At 40.1% G+C, this 21,350-nt stretch overlaps 1 protein-coding gene across 1 annotated transcript in view; it reads right to left on the bottom strand.

The window, feature by feature from the left end:
• Positions 1-16,169, bottom strand: part of hk2 (hexokinase 2) — a 33,327-nt gene extending 17,158 nt beyond the window's left edge. The window contains exons 1-7 of the mRNA XM_076730902.1: positions 15,889-16,169; positions 13,316-13,478; positions 10,363-10,511; positions 9,427-9,546; positions 6,803-6,898; positions 4,626-4,725; positions 2,359-2,542 (exon numbers count right to left, since the gene is read on the bottom strand). Of these exons, the coding sequence (XP_076587017.1) occupies positions 2,359-2,542; positions 4,626-4,725; positions 6,803-6,898; positions 9,427-9,546; positions 10,363-10,511; positions 13,316-13,478; positions 15,889-15,951 (875 nt within the window). The 5' untranslated portion in view covers positions 15,952-16,169. The remainder of the gene's footprint in view (positions 1-2,358; positions 2,543-4,625; positions 4,726-6,802; positions 6,899-9,426; positions 9,547-10,362; positions 10,512-13,315; positions 13,479-15,888) is intronic.
• Between the last annotated feature and the right edge of the window lie 5,181 nt (positions 16,170-21,350).

Raw genomic sequence — 21,350 nt, 5'->3', positions numbered from 1 at the left:
ATTGTCCCATAAGAGGTATTTTTGCAGCAAGGCAGCAAACAAACATAATACATTAACACACTCAATTATCGCATTAATTGAAAAAGGCACACAATTAATACAAGCATGAACTCAATCAACTTGTATTTATTTATTCGTTCAGTCTATCCTGTGTGGCTGTGCAGGCAGTTATAAAGGCACAGAGCATTCCGCACACATGGCACATCTACAGCTAAATAATGAATTTGCTTGCCCAAGGATAGGAAAACCATTAGTGAGGTGGCTGTTGCATTTCTTGGCCCCAGCTGTGCTTTGCCACTGTATTCAAGAGCAAAGATAAGAATTGGGCTCCAGCATAAAGCCCACTGATGATAGTGTGATTCTGAAAATTAACTCATGTTTGTACATGTATGCACATACTGTACAAACACATACAGCCTTGGTTCACCAATGTCTACAGTAAAGGCAGACTGCATTTAGAGGTTTCACACTGACACTTGCTGCAGCTACTGTATGTCAAAAATGGTTCAGAAACAAGATGGCGCACTGAAGAGACATTTCTTGTATCTGTGTCACATGGGTGTCACCATTCACCCGCCCCTTTAGGAAACTTGGTCCTGAGTTCATCACAATAAACTTTGGATTGATCAAAAGGAGCTTAAGAGGAAACTGAGAGGCCAAGAACAAGCACAGGGAGAAATTTTTTTGAATAGCTTCAGCTCAACCTTCACCTTTGTCAGCTCAGACAGTGTCTAGGTCCCCACCCTGTGGCCCCATTCACACCTCTGCTGTGGACCCTGCTCTCCTCCCCATCAAGAACATGGCTACCCCTCCCTGTTGCAGTAATCACTACAGGAAATTCACAGCTCACTGCTCACCCCCGACCCTTACCACCTGCCATGAAGAAAAGGAGCTGTCCAGGCTCAAAATAAACAAAGCCAGTGGGCCTCACAACATCAATCCCAAGATACCTGAAATGTTTGCTGTGCAGCTTGAAACAGGGGACCCCCGGGGGCACTACGTTACAGACTGTTGAGTGCCTAAGGTATGACACCCCTCAAAGGGGTTACATTCTAGCCCATTTTGCAGCTACGACTGCAGTGGTCTCGCTCAATACTGGACTAATTTCAAAAACTGTTGTCCTCATCAGTCATTTGGAAACAAAGTTACCCTTTAAGTTTCTATATTTATCTGTACTTATTCTGTCATTGTGCTGCTGTAACAGTCAGTTTTCTCCTCTGAGAGTCAATAAAGGATTATCTTCCTCTAACTTACAAACATGAACACTGCTTTAACATGTAAATTACAGGCTAATGCTAGCCATTAGTTCCAATATAAAAAACAATTCAGCTCATTTAAGCAAGTCAGTATCACCGAGACAAGAAACTATTACTAACTACCTAATATATCCGAACCAAAGCCGATTCACTCCAAGGACTCACTTGTCCGCAGAGTATTCAAATTAAGAAGAACCAAACATACCAACCATCACATATCCATATCCATCACAGCATCAATGGACACAAAAAAGGCTTTTAGTAAGATAGACTGGATATATCTATTTCTTTGCAATACTGAAAAAACATGGTTTTTCAGGTGTTAGCGCACATGTTAGCCCTAACAGTGATTATGACCTCTGAGCTGCTGGAGGGCTTAATGAGAAATATCAGTGCACAAAGAGTTCAATTTCGCTGACAGTGACTTAATAATGGAATCCGCAAATGAGAACAGCATCTGTCTGTGACTCGGACAAATTAGAGTTACAAAGTGGTGAATATGGTAAATGGGCTGCATTTATATAGTGCTCTTCTAGTTTTACGACCACTCAAAGCATTTTCACAACACAAGTCTGCATTCACACATTCACATATTCATTCACACGATGGTGGCTAGTCCACCTGCTCCACCTGTGTTTTTTAACCAGTCACACACACTCACACACCAATGACACAGCATCAGAAGCAATTTGGGGTTCAGTATCTTGCCCAAGGATACTTTGACATGTGGCCGAGGCCAGGGATGATCCACCAACCTTCTGATAGAGAGAAGAGCACTCTACCCACCAAGTCGAGTATGGCATGACAATGTTGTTGTCTTGATGAAGCTTTGGAATGCCATGGAATTGTACATTTTGCTGAACTAAGCATGACAAAAGGTACACATTTTGGATTAGAAGCAACAGAAAATGAAAACGGGAGCAGGCCACCAGGGAGGGTCCTACTAAAATATGATAAAGTGATACAAACAATGGAAACATGGAAACAATGAGAACTTTAACAAAAAAGGGGTCTCCAACACAAGCCTGTCTGCAGCTAAGTGAAGCCACTACGAAGAGATGATTTATCTGGTACCAAGTCAGACAAGGTCATAGACACTCACAACTGCTTGCCAGGGTTAAGAGAACCCGCGTCTATTTCCCGGTCAATGTCAGTGCGGAGGTCCTCCAGGGCACCATCGTCACCAAAAGCACCCCACTCTGTGTTGACACACATCTGTCCCTCATCACCGTCCAGCAGCTCAAGGTTCCTCATCTGCTCCATGTAGCAGGCATTGGTTCCCGTTCCTTGAATGAAGGCATGTCAGCATAACAATTACTGAGCAGTTGTCATCCAAAAAAAGACCCAGAATGACATAAAATGTTGCTTTAGTGTCTATTAGTCATATTTGAAACAAATGAATCAAGCACACTGTCTCTAAACTAGCCATCACTTTCCACTCATTAACCAGAATCTTTGTTTGTATCTGCTCTTTTGAAGTGTTACAGTTCTGGTTTGTTTCATTATCAAAAAATGTATCCTGTGTATACGGTTTTGTAGTATGGCCTACATTATGTTAACTAAGTCTATGCTGCATACCATACTGATTTGAAGGAGTATGATTACTATTATGATGGAAGTACAATACACTCAAATAATCTGAAATTACAGGTTGTGTAGCGTATGATACTTTCAAGGACATTAAATCATTGTAGCAAATAACTATTTTGCTGGGAGGAAGCAGCTGATTTACACTCACTTTCGGCTTTTAGAAATAGTCAGTATGTATATCAACTCACAGAATTTAACTTTGTTAAATTTATCTCAGGACACCACCCTCCAAAAGGAAAAAAATGCTAGACACTTAATTAAAATAATCAGGATTAAACACTGAAATCAGGCTTCAGGCACTGTTCAGCAGCTGAGAGGGATGAGCCAAAATGGATCACAGGAAAAGTATTTGTTTCACCTGTTACTTTGGACGACAGGGGAGAGGCTGCTCTGGAGAGGAGGAGGAGCAACATCCTCCCCTCCAGAGCATCAAAGACTTGACCCAGATGTCTCACTAAGAATAACAGGGAAACCAAGAGCAGCAACAGTCAGACTGACAGATTATGTTGATGCAGGTGACATTTCCCCTTGAGCTGTTTTGGACGTAGCTGTAAATAAACATGGGGGAGACCTTTACTGAGTTTCTACAAGATTCTAAATGCCGTGTGATTAACGGGAGGTTAAACCCAGAAAATGATACCCGTCTCTGAGAGGGGTAAAGCTGCTGTGACACATGTTGACCTAAAAACATGTCTTGAATGAATGAATCTAATGTTTACACACCCTATGATCTATCTGAAAGAGTTAGATATAAAGGTACTAATTTGATTGCTGATTGTAGTAGACCACTCAGTGCTGTGTCTACAATTCCAAACAGGAGAATTTTTTAATAGCCGTAAACAGTGTAGACTCCGAGCAGGAAGTACTGTTGAACTTGAATTAATCTGAATGAATTTAAATGCTGTCAATTTAATTTTGAATCAAGTCAGTATCCAAATGCTGTCCTAACGGGCATGAGAGAAACACTACAGTCGTGTTCCCACCAAGCAGTCCAGTCTAGTCGAGTTCAGTTTGTTACACATTAGTATGGTTATTCTCATGTTTCCAGTGGCAAAAGTTGTGTATGGTACCAACAGAACCACTCCATTTTGTCCATTTTGTCCAGTTTTTTGTTACCCCTCTGCTAAGGTTCCAAGCAAGTTGAGCCAATATTAAGAGGTGCAGTTAAAACACTGCAGACCACTGACTGGTCAGAGAGAATCTGAGCAACCAGAGTTATCTCCTCCTCTGTGCTCTGTTGTAACTTCCAAACTACGCTGTATTTTTCTGCAATCTTTTTGTCTCGCTGACTTCAGCCTTTTCTCAAAAAAAGCCTGTCTCCTTGCTGTAATAGACAACCACATGCTGAGTGGAAAGAAAACTGCACATCCTCCAATGTGTTCTTGTGATAAGAGCATTGCAGTTCTGTATTTAATGTGTGTGCGTAGCGAGTGTGTAGTTAAGCGAGATAAAGAGAGTGAGTAGCAAAAGCGGAGCAGAGGAAAAGGTTAGCAGTAAGCTGTCAGTCTGGCAGTAAATGTACGGCATAGATCACAGTGCATCCATTAATAAATGCTGCAGCTTCTCAAGACCGACAAAAGTTTTGTCTGTGAAGGCCCAAAACCACAATAACAAACCTGCATACATTTATGAATTCTGTCTGTGATGAAACAGCAAAACAGAACAGGGGTTAGTGCACATGTAGGTATGGGTTAGGGTCAGGTTTCAAGGGTGCTGTACCGAAAGTGCAGATGGAAATTCTGATTTACTGACCTTCACTGATCGATAGACTGAACTTACCCACAATGAGGCCAATTTCACAGTGGTGATCGTCATATCCACAAGTCATCATAGTTCCCACTGTGTCATTGATCACAGCCAAAATGTCAACGTCAAAGTCCTGCGATGAGATTGAATTTACACATTAAAATGTTTGAGAAGTGTCGTACGTGGCGGAATCCTGCTTCACAGATACTGTGGAAAAATATTAATTTAACAAACACTGTTTTCCAAGTCTTTCAAAATATTTCACTTCACTAGTTTGTACCATATAAGCTTTGTTTTGAATGTTGAGTGTTTGCATCTTACCACGAAACTGTTCTTAACACAAGTGATAATTCTTACATAGGATCGAACCATTTGAATATCTTATTTTCACTTTTTAGATCTTATGCTCTGTCGACCTCACTGAATATGCTCCAAAGGTCACACCTCAGTGCTGGTAATCTCACTGGGTTTCTCTCTCAAGTGTCTTAAGAGCATAAAGCTGTCGTTTTTAACAATCCATTACAGCTCTCTTTTCCTAGTCCTTCCAGATATCAGGCACTAAAATGAAAGGCAACAACCTTTACTATGTGCTTGTGTTCAGGTCTTTTTTTTGGCCAACTTGAAATATTTTCAACTCACATGGTAGCGGCAACCTTCAGGGCAAGTTTCTTTTTCCGCTCACTTTGTTTGTAATAACACAACCTCTAAAATTCATATCACACAAGTCCAACACTCAAAGCCTTTTACTGTACAACAAAGCTGTATGCAGCTGAATGCAGACCTGGGCTTCCTGATGACAACCCAGTCTTAAAGCAAACAGTGTGAATAAGCACCTAAGGTGCTCGTATCCAGAGCAAGTCAGGCTGATGGCCTGTATTAGGAGCATTTTTTGTTCTGGGTATGACTACCAAGAACTACAGTTAAACAAGACTCGGTCAGAACCTAGTATATGGCTAGACAGTGCATGGTGAATGTGCTAAATTGTTACCTGGATATTAAAGGTTCATCTGCATTTTTCTGTAGTGGTCCCAGTAAGATTTGTTCTTAAAGTGCAATGAAGTAGCAGATCACATTAAGCTATGTTTGAGTCAAATTTTTTTATAATGCAGTTGCAAGAACAAATATATTAAAATGTTTGATTTGAAAGAAAACTTGTTATTTTAATTTTGTAATTTTAATGATCAATTAATGCCCCCTGCTCTTTTAGGTGGCACGGTGGCAACACTGTGGCCTCACAGCTAGAAGGTCCCGGGTTCGATTCTCGCTGCGGGCACCGGGGGCGTGTCCTCCACCATGCCTTTGATGCCTGCTGCTCGAGGAAAAAAGGGGCCTTTCTGTGTGGAGTTTGCATGTTCTCCCCGTGTTCACCTGGGGTATCCTCCTTAAAAACACCCCCAATAAAAACATGCAAGAAGATCACCACCTGACCAATGGTGACAAAGGAAACTGGGTCCCCTGGGCGCCGGTTGGATGGCAGCCCACCGCTCCTGGTCTGCCACGGAGGAACAATGACCAAGATGGGTTAAATGCGGAAGATAAATTTCACCAATTGCATGGCGTGTTCGCATGTATGTTGTGTGACAATAAAGGGGATTGTCCCTCTGATTCTTTCATTTGTTTCTGTCTGAGGGATATCTCAGTTTTCTTGGCTCACTCTGTATTGAGTGTTTTGTCAGACTGTTATTTGGGGTGCTTTAACTTAGCGCTCTCCCTCATGCCTCTCGCACGGAGTTTCATTCCCTCACTGTGATTATCAGGCAGTGGACTGTCTCGTTCAGATCTTCTTTTAGAGTAATAGTCAAGATTATCAGGTCAGACGTGACTCATGGTGTGCCCTGTGTCTCTTTGGAACTCATTGTACAAATTTCCCTCAATAATTTCCTCAATATAATTTCAGAGGATTAGAGCAGACTGAGGCTGTCCATTGCGCCAAAGAACATTTGTTCTTTCAGGTCTCGCACTTTGGATTTGGGGCCCAAATACAATATTTTTGTCATTGGCATTTGTGCTCTTTGTCATATTTCAGTTTGCAGTGCTCATAGTTTTGGGCTGCTATCATCATTTTTTAGCTTGTGTTGTCACATTTCTTTGGATTAACTTTATAGAGGAAACAAAAAGATTTATAGGTCTTTGTAAGTTTGCAGACATGTTTGGAAATGTATGAAAATGGTATATATAACATACCGTGAAACAATCACTTGTACACTTACCCCTCGTTTTTTGATTGATTTCCTCAGAAGGCTGACCACATCCTTTCCCTCTACTCCACTTGCCTTGAAGCCTTTGGTCCAAGACACCAAAACACTCTATAAATAGGAAAGAAAAAGACATAGAACAAAATCAAGATCAATTGTCTGACAACATTATAGAAAGGATCCATTCTTGTTTAACAGTAAGAAGAGAGACAGCCGTCGCATTGCTCTCACCAAAGCCACCAGACTCCATTTACAGAAGCAGTAATTTTATCATTGTACAACACACTTCATTCAAACTAAACAGAGGCAAAATAAAACTCACAAAACTTTCTCCGTATTATAATAATAAGAGCTTGTGACAATTTTTTTGTATCATGCATAAATTGTGCACCTCCATGAACAATAATAATGGGCTCCAAAGCTGAGACAATGTCTCACTAAGTGCTGTGAAATAGAATATTATATATTATATTATATAAAAAAAGTGCACTATGCAAACAAAAGCAAAATCTGCAGTATGTCAAAAATCCAGTATGCATCTGACCACTGTATCGCCTACTGTATCCCAGTGAAAAGTGCTGGAGTTGTCACAACAACCAGCTGGGCCAACAGTGGTTTTCTTTAATAATTTTCCTGAGCCATTTCATCACTTAATTCACTTTTTGACAATTTATGAGATGAGAAAGCAAAGTGCTCCTAAGTTTTCTTAGTTGAGAAGCTTCAAAAGCACTTGCAGGGGCAGCTAGCTACCCAGCCGGCCAGTCATACCCCCAGACCCCTCAGTCAAACAGACCACTGCAGCCAACAGAGCAGACTTAAGCAACAATGTCAGAGGAAAGCCAGACCCACAACCAAAATACATTTTTAATTATTCTGTCATTTTCCTGAAGTCATGCAGCTGTCACCAAGGGGGAAATGATCACAATATGGCCAAACCTGCATGGGCATTAACATAATACTATCAATCAACAAGTTTTATGAAAAACCATCCAGTTTGATTGAAGCAAGGATAATAAGGATAACATTACACTTCCACAGCAAAAAAAAACAATACAGGGAATACTAGCTGCAACAGGTGAATCTAGTTCCTTCCAGTCATCAGATAGGCATTACCCATCGCTCAAGTGAGTACTCGTCTTTCAGAAATCATGAAAATCCACCTTTATGACTTCTCTTTTTTAAGAGCATAAGGGGATGCTACACGGCGGTGGTGGATTGCCATTAGCCGTGCTATTGTTTACTTCTGCTTTCAAAAACTGGGAACCCACTAAACTTAGCCTAAATAACAGCAAAATAAATCAATTTAACACTTTCATACTGCATACCACTATGATTTTCTTTGCTATAAGTAAGTTCCACAAAGATGTGAAAGGTAACACTAAAAGCAACACACACAAATTTCTCTTTTGTTGGCTGGAAGAACCAACACAAAAGTCTTCATCTCCTTCCACCATGCAAGGAAGTGGATACCCAGTGGATTAACTTGATCGATGGAAATGTCCCCATAACAACCATAACAACAACAACAACAACAACAACTGCAAAACTCTTAGGCTGGCGTGATATGTATACACCACTCACTTTAATTAGGACTGCTTTGAAGTCCAACAGGATGCAGGATTAGCTTCAAAACTGAAGCTGAAGGATGGATCAACACGACTTCAAACTTAGATCCTGCAAGTTTTCTGATTTTTATGTTGCTTTCATGTTTATTCTCTTGGTTAGTCTGTTGAATATGGCATTAGCAAATTCCGCAGCTAATTTGGAATTGTAGACTCACATGCTGGAGCAATGTTGGCGTATTTAATACTGAGAGACAGTCAAGTCCACTGTGAACGTTAAGCCTCATTTCAAGCCAATTAAATAACCAGAGTGGTAGCTTGGGTATAGGTTACTATTTTTTCTCGTTGCTGTTTGTGCAGTCTCACATAGTCAAACCTGACCTTATCTCCACAATGGTTTTGTTGGTACCCTCTCTGTTGCATGCGTGTTGGTATGCATCGGTTGCTGCTGTATGTAAATGTACTTAATAGACATGCCCAACAGTACACTGACTACTGCACTTAGATCATGTGCTTTGGGTTTTCTTCAAAAGTATATTACATTATATGGACACAGACGTGTATGGGTGTCTGTTGCTGCCATATGTTATTATTATCATTAATATTATTAAAAACCTTTTGGCTGGTAAATTTACCAGCCATTAGCAGCATTAACATTAATTTTGAACCCTGGGTATGCTCACATGGTCTACTGGTGCATTGTTCATTGTTTCACCATTTTGCAGTAAAGTAAGGAGGACGATTCATGTAATCTCATGTTTGACACCTGATGTCCATTAAGAAGCATGCATGAGCCTGTGCCTGATAAAAAAAAACCCATGAGCTTCTGGTCAGTTAGATGGGTTCAACAGCCAATGTGGTTGGTGAATTCCCTCCCTTCTTACAGACAAATTGGCATCCATTTCTATTGTTTTGGACAAGGCTAAAACAAAGCTGCACTGAAGCTCACTGTGTATTATACTGACAAACTTCACCTGTGTTGTCACAGACATGAGGTTTACAAGATAATGCCAACCAAGTTTCACTTTTGGCAAAAATATTACTTGAAGTAGACAAAAGAACGACTAAATTACTCACCTCATCCAACTTAGTCTGCTGACAGGGAAAGGAGAATGTGAAACCCAAAGGAAGCTTTTTATCCTTTATGCCCAGCTTCTCCAGGAAATTCGCCAGACAATCAGCTATGTGGTCAAATAACTGCAGGAGAGAGAAAAGGTCAGCTGTCTTTTCAAAAAGGTTCAAAAGTTCCAGCTCAAACACATGATCCACAATCATAGGCAATACATGGTTTTACATGCACTTCCCCAGAAAAAAACAGTTTTGGCATCAAACTGCAGGCAACATTTTGGGACAAAGAAAAATGGTTTGCAAATGTGTTGTTCTAATTACTATTTGCTAATTTATTATTTAATGAGCAAAGTTGACCGACAGGATTCAGGCTGACTGTGGTTTGCTCTCCAATTACTTACAAAACTAAATACTGATATCTCCATTGCTTTCAAAATCTTGGCACACAAATTTGTGTTGGAACATTTGTGGTTGAGATAGTCAAGTGGAACACACTTTAGGTGTTGTCAGTACGAAGCTACAAGTTGGCTCTGCAAGGGTTGGTGTCGCTGATGACATCTGTCTGATTTAAGTCTAGGAGAGGAGATCGTCACCTATTTCAGACGGCATTTTCCTCTCTTTTTGCAATCTGCATGTTACCTTTTGCAACCCTGTATCTACAGGGAATGGATCGGATGATTGTTTTATTGTTTTATTCTGTGTGCTTATGCTTTCTTGCTTTTATAGTTTTCTTGTGCTTTTGCCTGTGTACTCTTTAAAGCACTTTGGGGTGCCTTTGGGTATGAAATAAATTTGCTTTGCCTTGACTACATCTACCGTATATATTCATTCACACGTAGCACAACACAGCTTTGTCTCTGTAACAAGGGCCACAGCAGTGCACTGACCCCACTGGCAACAGGCTACAGCAATGCTGTTAGCTGCATAATGTTTAATGCCTCTTACCTCAGAGCCACTGCCTCTCATGAGGTGTTCAGGAATGGCGTATATCTGATTTTCCATCTCCACCTTTTGCTCTCCATCAGCCATTACTTTGACCAAGAGCACTCTGAAGACGGATCCACCGAGGTCAAGGGCCAGGAATTCACCTTGCTCTAAAAAAGACACACACACACATACACGTAAATCTATATATCGCACAGAATATCAAGTGTTTTTATTATATCATATGTGTGTCACACATACACACATGGAATTCAAATGCTAACCAGTGTTCCTTCCTCATAAAATTGTCAGGCCATCCACCACTTTGGACAGGGAAAACAATCAGGAGGAAGACATATTTGGTAAAAGGGAAGAGGAAGTAAGAAGAGGGAGTGAAATGGTGGCCGGTCACAGACTCGACCCATGATCAGATTATCATATGTTATAAACTGCAGCGCAATGAAGCAGCAAAATATATAAGATTTACTGCGAAGAGCGCTACATTCAGAACAAGCTGTGTAGGGTGTACAGAGAGAGGACCCCTCTTACTTATGGTTAGAATTTTATAACACAAGAACCCACAACTAACTCTTTTTTAACAGTTTTAATACTTGATAACCTTGGCTTGAAGGACAACATAATGTGAATTAATTTATCTTTTTTTTCTTACTTGTGCAACAGAATGTGAGAAATATCTCTTTGAATACTTTAACACTTAAAGTGTTTTAGGTCAGCTTATAGCATTTATAGAACTATCTAAAAATATTTTGTTTTGAAAAAGTTTTTCCTTCAAAAACTGCATCATTTTATTGGGCCAAGCAAACCTTCAGTATCTTCATGATATGATTAATTCTATATTCTATATTTCATGTATTCCTGACAGTAGAGGAAGCCACTATACACCTATATAAAGGCCTAGTCGTGTAAAAGAAAAAAAAAGATATATCATGACCTACCATGAAACCGACAGAATATTAAAAAACACTGTGATACAAATGTTTGCTCATACCACCAAGCACTAAACTGGAAGAAAGGGATGAAAGATGTTGACCTTTTAACTTTGACTTTATTTGACATAATTTTATGGTTTTGCAGTGGTGCGTACGGAACTACAGTCACAGACCTGAGTGTTAGGATCCTGTTATTTTGGTAGCCTTGTTCCTGTTTTACTTTGGTAGCCTTCCCTTGTGTGTCTTAGTTTCTTTACTCCCTGTAGGTTTCCCGCCTTTGTTAGGTTGATTGGGTCCACCTGTGTCTGTTTAGTTCCCCCCTCTATTTAAGTCTGTAGGTGTGTCCCAATTCAGGGGCTGCATCCTTCGGAGGACCCAGCCTACGCGGTCTCCGGAGGCTGGGTCCTTCGGAGGATCCTCCGTCGGCCGCATCAACTATCGTTAAATGGGACGGTCTAGCCTTCGGAGCATTTCGTGATTGCGTCACGACGTCATAACTTCTTCCCTCCTAACCCGGGAAAAACACACGTACGGGGTGCAGAGATGCGCCCGTACAGCTCCCATCGCTTGTAAGAGGCGCGAAATGTAGCCTATTATACAACTTACAAATTCACCTGATGTGAATATCTTCACAGCTTCGCGTCGGACGGTTCACGCCTCCGCGTCGTCCATTCATTTCTGAAAATGGACACCTCGAAGGGCGTTATCCCGCTTTTACCATGGTCACTTACGAAAGAAATAATATTAAGTCAATTATTAATACGTTAATCTTGTTTTTTTTACCGTTAAAATCGACTGAGTGGACTATTTAATATCGCTCGTTGTGACGCGTTGCCAAGGTAACCGGCTCTGGCCACAGAACCTGCAGCTCGGTCGGCGCAACTGTTATATTAGACCTAATCAGTGGAGGGAAGTGACATGATTGCTTAACGTTATGTTACGTGATACAAAGTATCGTTTCAGAGGGCAAGTGCACCTCTTACCACTTGTGTGTGTCCAGAGGATGATGCCAAATTTTGTTTCAAAGACTCAAAGTCCACAGATAGTTTCCTAAATCATTTTTATTGCAAGAAATATTATCCACCATTCACTCTGATCATTAAATGTGGTTAAAGGAAACTATAAAATCACTCATGTTGTCTACTGTCTTGCCGTTGTGATAAATAAACTGTGAAATAACGTATGTTCTGAGTTTCTGTTGCCATGGTTACCAACTAGCGTTTGAGCCAGCGCAAAAAATTTAGAACAATCAGGCTATTTGACCGTAACTTTTTTATAGTTGTGCTACAACACTTTTTAACGGAGACCCTGCAGCCAATCACAATCGAGTATTCACCCAAAATAAGATATTAGTTGACATGCGAGCTTGTAACATTTGTAAGTGAAGAGTTTTAATAAGGCTAACTGTTAACTGAGCTCCTCATATCAACAGGTCGCCATTATTAAAAAAAACAATCGGTGCGCAAAGCATCTTGGGATATGGGAGGCCGTGAAGGATAGTAGCGACGCATCCTCCAAATACAGGGAAAAGGAGGACGCATTTGTCGGCTGCATTTGGAGGATCCTTCGAATTTGGACGAATTGGGACAGCCTTCGCGCAGCGTTATGACGTAATCGGCCTTCAAATCCATCCTCCGAAGGATGCAGCCCCTGAATTGGGACACAGCTCATGTGTTTCTTTTGTCTTTGTGGGATCATCCCCTTGCGTGTGGTTTCCTTGTTCCCCGTGACTTTAGTGAGTATTCTGGCCTAGTCCTTGTTCTTCTAGTTTGGTTATGAGTTTGTTTTCCTAGAACTGCCTTTTGTTTTTTTGGATTTTGTATGTGGTGGATTTTGGTTGCCTTTATTTTTTTGGCTGAATAAATTACTTGGACTGCCTCCGCTCAGCTGTTTGTCTTTGTCAAGTCTGCACCTTTGGGTTCACTCCTTGTTTTTGCTCAACGACCACTAACCGTAACACCTGAGTCTCTGTGTTCAGTGGACCTATTCTATATATGGACTTCCTATCTGAAAAAGGGTATTACCTGTTCCATCTGGAGTGGAGCGCACAAATGTGGGCAGCATCTTGACAGAAGCTGTGGGGTTGGTGTCTCTGCACAGGCCTTTGTCCATCTCTCGTCGAAACCTTAGTGACACATCCATCAAAGTCGCATCTGAAAGTTGAAGATGGTGCAGGTATTTGTCCACCTAAAACATTTCAAGAGGAGAAACCATTACATTCGAGCTAAGGAGTCATATATAGGAAATAGGAGTAAAGCAGTGATTAAATAAATAAAATAGTAAATGTACGGTCATTCAATTTAACAAATTACATTAAAATTAAACAGCTCTGCATTTAGAAAACATAACCTACATGGCAGTTTTCTTTAAAAGGGCAGTATGTTAAAGGCATGGTACACCTGAAATAGATGCAAAACAACTTTTTTGTTTGCCCAGAAGCAGTTCTGCCTGTATTGCTGGCTGACATGCACTGTCAAAGAGTGGATAATGATCATGTAAACTGCTGGCACTTGCATTTAGCGCTGTCCTCTACATTTGTCCAAGGACAAGAATTTTGCCAAGCAGACGTTATGGGGGTCAGAATTTCTATTAAAAAATAAAAACTATTTAAGCCAAGTAGTTTAATATTTCCACTTTCTTACATATTAATGTTATTTCAATTAGTCAAGCAGACTCCTAAAAACATGGAAAATCCATCTTGATAACTACAGACTTAACTAGAATGTTCTCACACCTCCAGCAAAGAGGCAGGCATACTCATACTGATGAATGAGCTCTTATCTCATCCAAAAACACTTCCTCAGGATCCCAGGTAGCGAACACAACTATTCAGTTTCAGACTCAATACAACAGTTGGCCAACAGAAATAAACCCAAGTGACGCCTCTTGTGTCCAACAGACAGGCTTAGTGATTCTCCAAAAACTCTGTAGTAATCGCTCACAGTCCAGCCAGTGCGCTGCTCTCGCTCCAGGGAATGTCCAGACAGAGAGCCGAGCGATTTGATGGTGTGTCCGCGAAAGCACAGAGGATGGAGTTAGAGTGTAATCTGTTTCGGCAGAGTGGCTGAACTATGAATAGAGATTAGTGAGCATAAATTACTCCTTCCCTTCTTTTATCCCTGCTCTTACTTTCATAAGTCACAGCCAGACTTTTCTGATTGACTCAAATTTGCAGTGTTAAGAGCTGGATTCCTCTGCTAACACAGTCACACTTATTATAAAATAGCTGCAAAACAGAAGAGAACAGAACAACAAAGCAGAAAGGCAAACTCATCCACTGGCACTGGGAAAGGAGTCAATCGCCTATTTTTTGGGGGGGGTTACCTGCATTAAAAAAAAAACACCTGCTTATCCATGCTGATTCGGGTGTAAAAATGATATAGGAGAATAGGAAACACACTGAATATATACTTGTATACTAAAGAACGTAACATTCTCGCTGACAGGCATCATCTGTCTGTACTATATTCATTTGAAACTGGAGATAGTGAGGAAAGCGGAGTTTAGCTATAAATAGCTTGATAAAATTAGGTTAGAAGGCCTCTCCTGAATGACACCACGAAAACCAGATTCTCTCGTCTGATGTTATGACGTTGAATTGGCCATGTTTCAGGCAAGTGACCTTCATCACAGCATGGAGGAAAATGGGAGTCATGTCATTGATATACAGGAGTGGGCAGATGATTGGGTTCCTAAATACTGTCAATTAAAGGTGTATATGGGACCGTAACCAGTTGCTAACTCCAGCATAGAAATGAATATTTTAAACACCTTTGTGCAAAAAAAGATGAGCGTTCTTTGTCTATCTTTCCTTACCGTACCATGACCCTGCACTGTTTCAGTGTCATAAATCTCCTTTTCTACAGAAACATTTCTTTTTATCACTCTTGCTATCATAATTATATATTGAATACGAGTAGAAGGCCACAAAAAAGCAGCAGTCATCCACAGCTGTATGATGAATGTAGAGGAAAAACCATGATTACTTTAATCCACCTTTCAAGGGGGAATGGCAGCAAGAAACTGAAAGCAACAACAGCAGCAACCAACAGCACAAATCAGTAAATGATTCCCATTCAACTAGTATTAAAATCAAAAGGCCCTTTTCCATCTTGTACTTATACTTCTTGTACTTGTCACAGCAGGAAACGTAATGGCTTCTTTGATTAGTGTTCCAGTAAGTCATGACAGCAAGAAAACATTCACAATACCGTAACCCTAAAACCACGTCATTTTAACTGATGTCAGCCACCTTTACTTTGTTTGCACGTGAGTTTTTCCTACTGTGGTTTCATAAATACGTAGCTTGAGTGTTATGTACGTTGTGTATACACATATACATGAACCGAATCTATTTACTTAGATATGCAATGAAGTACTGCACATACTCAAGCATACGATCACACAGGTGATGTTGATATGGGTCGGTTATTTAGACTGAGCGAGAAGTGACGTGGAGTCGTCACCGAGGTCATACATGGTAGGAGTCCGGCGACCTGCATGACCCCTGCTTTCGTTTTCTCACAACAGGGAAAAGTGCCCTGTCACGAACAAACCAAAAAAAAAACCTAGTCGAGCGTTTCACACCAGTACTCACTTTGAGCGTCTGGTCATCCTGGACTTCAGTGCAGCAGTTTGCGAGCAGACCCGAGGCTAACATCTTAAGTTAGTGACTTTAGCAGTTATGTCCTGCTCGTCGTACTGCTTTACAGTTGGTCAAAGTTTATCGACAAAGACAGCTTCTTTAAATAACAAGTACAAAAACAACAATATTTTCACCCGCCGCCCGGCTTCCTATCCGAAAGTGGTGAATTTAAAATTAACGTCGTACTGAGAAACTTCCAGCTTCCTGGAGTTGGTAGTTGGCTGACGTCATTCAGAATCGATGGCGCTGATTGGCTGCAGGCAAAGCGCGACGTGATCTTCTTTTTTCTATTGAAATATTGTCCAACACGTAGGCCTGCCATGAGGTGGAGGGAGGAAGAGGCCTCCTTCATGTCACCAAAGTGTTGATTTAACTCTTATTCATCAAATACTGTACCCGAGCACAATTTTGAGGCACTTAGGCATTTCAGTTCTATGCTACTTTACACTTCACGACATTCATATTCAATTCAATCTAGTGCTTTTTACTCCACTACATTGATTTGACAGCTGTCGTTTTGAAATACTTTGGATATTGTGACTTTTCATACAAAATACATAATCATCTTATAAAATATGATGTGTTTAGCTGTAGGTTAAACTACCCAACGATACATAAACAGTATATCCACCATCTGCCAATGCACCAATGCATCGTATATGTCTTATATATGCCGTATGTTGCTTCCATGTGTTTATATATAAGACACAGTATGTTATTATCATCATTATTATTCATTTATTGTTCAAAAAAAGTCAATCTTCATAAGGCAATTCTACTTTCTGTACACTTGTATATAATATACATATATGTACAGATGATTTTATTTTGTATCCTTTATTTATTTATTTATTTATTTATTTATTGGTCTATTTGTTGTTTTATACTTCTTTTTATTCTTGATGTCTGTAAGAGGTAAATTTCTCCGGCATGGGATCAATAAAGTTTTGTCTTATCTTGTCTTGTCTTGTATACTTCATGTCAGTCTTGGTGACTACAGAGCACACATTCCCCTTGATATAGGAGATTATATTCCCCAAACATGCTCATGGCGCCTGGAAGAGCTTGTGGCCGAGGCTTCTATCATTCCTAACCAAAGTTCAAGCAGAAACTCCTCGTTAACACAGTTTCTCTGCATCTGTGCTGGTTACAATTATGTGCAAACACTTGAATGCATGACAAGCGACACCCTCTGTGTTGAAATAAGCGGTGTTCCAAGCATCAGGTGAATAAGTATTTATAGCACGAGGTTTAAAGTTATGCTTAGTCACAGGGAGTCATAGTCTAAAAGAAGAAATAGCTGGTACATGACCAGAAATTTAAAGAAACTGAGCTGTCTGCTTCTTAAATAACAACAAAATGCATTAGGCATGAGAATGATTGTCTTCCATTCATGCACAGGACAAGTTATGTTAAGATTTTGTGCAGCACTGGTGCTGCTTAAAGCAACTTATTATCATTAAAGTCTAACAAAACAAATGGAACAACCATGGGAAATAACAGTATCTAGTTATCATATCCCTCTGTGTGATAAAGTGATAAAGCACTAAAATTGTGTATAGGGCAAATGACCTATTTTGTCATTGTGGCAGAAAACAATGATTAGGTATGAGGTCACTTAGTTACATTTGTCATTGTTAGGCAACACCAGCAGCCTCAAGGGCCCGCGTGGCCAGCTGTGTGTGGGAGGATGCAAAGTATTAATCTACAAGGTATGATCAGAAAAACCTTGAAGATGTGTTCTGTTCCCTGCATCGCATGTACACACTGGTTCTATCTGGTACATGGAGACAGTGAGTGTAACCTCTTCAGATATCCCATATGACATGCCATGCAGTTGAAGGATACGAGCAGAAGAAAGTACAACTGTGTCCATGTATACATGCTGTGCCAACAACTTCTCTGATCAGACCTGTTTGAATAAACCCTATATGTACCTCAACTTGTCCTGGTCGGTGTATGCTTCTATTCATCAATGTGAAGATTGACCAGAAAGTTTTCTTCATCAGTCATTTTGATATGAGGACTTGTTGGAAAGTGTGGCAGGTGGAAAAAAGATGACAGAGCAATCATGTACAGTAAAGACTAATGTAATATCTTGAATGTACACTTTGGTTAACAATAGTGTCTCTATTCTATAGAAACTTTGCCCTGTCTGATAACAAAATGCCCACGAATTTAAGTGGACATTAAAATGAAACCACACAGTTTACAGGATATTGAAAAGTTCCCACCTGCTTAAATTATTCACCAACTTAGGTGAAAAATGACTACATAGAGCAAGTGGGTTGATTAAGTTGAATAGCATTTAAAATACAGTTTGTGCGGGTGGAAAAGGTGTCAGGAAACAGGACGGCCATTGCAAATGATTCTTTGATTCTAAACTACACTATGGTGAACTTCATAGCCATTTGAAGGCTCTTTCAGCAGCCTATATTACTCATTATCACTATCACTGTAGCAGGAGTATCCCACAATGCCTCTACATCCCATCTCTGTGGGTATGAAATGATCATTGGTTGTTTGGACAAACCTCAGCACGGGAGGACGCCCCACTGCAAACAAAGGAATTTCCTACTTGATATCACTGTATTATTGAACAATGTGTTCTTACAGAGACTGTCTGTCAGTCCAACTCTGTTCCAGATCGGAATGTCTCAGTGACTATGAACAGATACTCAGAGAGGAAGAATCTTGCTAAAGTGATCCTCTGACTTTTCCTGCAGTGTCACAGTGAAGTTGACAGTTTTTTGGCTTTTAGTTGAATATCTTAATTATTAATGGATGGATTGAAATTTTGTATAGACTCTCGGTTCCCAGGGGATGAATCCTACTGAGTCCGGTGATTCCCCGACTTTTCCTCTAGTGTCACCGTGAGGTTTATATTAGTGGTTTTGAATGAAATATCCCGACAACTTTTGGATGGATTTTCTTGGCATTTGGTTCAGGTATTCATGTCCCCCTTAGGATGAATTGTAATAACTCTTGCAATGCCTTACCTTATCTCTCTGGAAACTTACCTTATCCCTTGCACCATCATTACTAAATACCTGCAGAACTAATGACATTCCCATCAGCCTCAGCTGTACTTTCCTATTGCTAATCAGCAAATGTCAGCACGCCAAGATGTTAAGCTATGATTGTAAATGGTAAACATCAGTAAATGGTAAGCATTATACCTGCTTTGCATCAGCATATTATCCTTGTCATTGAGATCATGTTGGCATTTCACTCAAAGCACCACTGTGCCTGGGCACAGCCTCACAGAACTGCTAGTGTGGCTGAAGACTCCTCTTTTTATTCTAAGTGCAGATTTGATAAAACATTTGTTAATGATTAGGTCTAGCCATTTTTTGGGACAGTATGACAAGATGCATTGGGTGATTTCTGGATTTTCAGCAGCAGATTTGTCAGCGCTCTGGCTGAACCTGGCACTGGCAGACTAATTAACAAATGTAAATGAGTCTGAGACCTGTCAGTTCATTTTCGATTTCCAAGGAGTGTGAAAGATGATGAAGAATATCTATATTTGATAACATATGCATTTTAAGTAGAAAAACTTTCATGTTACTTCATGAATTAGTGTGATAGATATATTTTTCTCATGCTTCCATGTCTGCATTTCTGCACCATAGAAACAGATGTATCAAAACAATTGGTAAAGTAGTAAGGTTTGTTTAAAAAACTGAAATCTCCCAATGAGATTGAAAGTGAACACTGAACAAGTGTTCAGTCACACAAAATTAATATGACTCAAAAAAAAATCCCCAAATATTTCAATCCATCATCCATCCATTACACTTACATGCATAGATGAGTAGAAACCAGCAATGCAGTGATGACAAATGATGAAAGATGAGGAGTGAAGACAAATGAGAAATGCAAGAGGGTCCAGCAGCAAAAATGTCTAGACCAACATTTTCATTAAACCTTGAAGTTATGTGTCTCTAATTCACACAATGCCTGAGTAGGTATGAAACGTTCATTCTACATCACCTGGGTCTTCAACGTGCAACCACTGCCATCAGGGGAAAACAGGATCATGTTGAGCCACCTGGAGAAAATTAAGCAAGATGTAGAGCATTTATGGCAGTAAAGTACACACTCCTTAAAATGTGTGGTATCAGAGACCCCAATATTCACAAAGAAAAAAAAACCCACTAAGAAAGAAGATGAGAAGAGAAGAAAGGGAAGCAGTAACTGCAAGCAGTTCAGAACAGACTGGCCTGATCTAGCTTAAAGCTGCACTGAGCGTTTTTCAACTAGTAGAGGGTGACAGAAACTGCAGCACATTTGTAAAATACATGAAAGTAAAACAACTGAGATGCGGACGCCCTGAAAAACAAACTGTGCTGACAGGCTAATTGAGTGCAGAAAGTACATTTGTGCAGTAAAGAACAAGAAGTGGAGGGTGAGGAAGAAGAAGAAGAGAAAGAAGAGGTAAAGCATGAAGAACAGGATGAGGAGGAGACAGATGGCAAATACATGAGGGTCTGCCAGCAGAACTGCTCAGATCATACTTATTCAAAACCTTGTAAATTAAAAAAAGATCTTTGAAATGACATGTCTCTAATCTACAGTGTGATGCCTGAGTATGCATTAGTATGTCCATACAAAAAAAAAGATGTTTCCCGCTGACTGCAATAGTTTACATGAGGACAGAATTCAGAGTAAATTAAAACTGAATTCTGTGTTTGAGATGGAATACATCACCCTACATCTACCATGACATGAAAATTCATTTATTTTCATGGACACAGGAGATTTATGCTGCAAGAACTTGCAGTATCTGCACATAAAATGCTGGAGGAGATAAGTTTAATTAGTTTTACCGTTTCTGAGAGAGAGATGGTGATGGACTTCATGATCCCTGCCAGCATCTGATCATTTCTGCACAGTGGTCCTACGTGCTGGTGAAAGCTATTCAGTCGTAGCACATAGGAGTGATTTGGGAAGAAGGTTTTGCTGTAGTGCCACTGTCAGTATTATTATCCTGCAATGCCAGGTGAGGAAGTTTAGCACAGGACTGGACCTCCGTGCAAAGTTTTGCTTACTTTCATACACGTGAAGGCAAATTTTATTATTATTCTTCACAACAACAACAACAACAACAACAACAACAATGCAACTGCTACTACTACGACTACTACTACTACTTTTGATGATGATTTAATTTATGTAACCCTAAAATATGAGAATTATTCAACTTATTCAACATCCTCATCTTTATTCCTCTTCTTCCTGCACTGTCTCCTTCATACTTCCTTTCTTCCTTCTCTCCATTACTCAGTTCGTCATTTTCTCGAACACATTTGAAAGCAACTTGAGCTTTTACTTTGCCAAAGCAGGTGGTTGTAAAATATCCAAATCGTATTTAGAAGCCAATTAAGCCTCCGTAAAACCGTCTTTAAATT

This window comes from Chaetodon auriga, chromosome 5 (assembly GCF_051107435.1).
Source record: "Chaetodon auriga isolate fChaAug3 chromosome 5, fChaAug3.hap1, whole genome shotgun sequence".
NCBI classification, from domain to species: domain Eukaryota; kingdom Metazoa; phylum Chordata; class Actinopteri; order Chaetodontiformes; family Chaetodontidae; genus Chaetodon; species Chaetodon auriga.
Note: the sequence above shows the minus strand (reverse complement) of the source record. Positions and strands in the feature narration are given on the sequence as shown.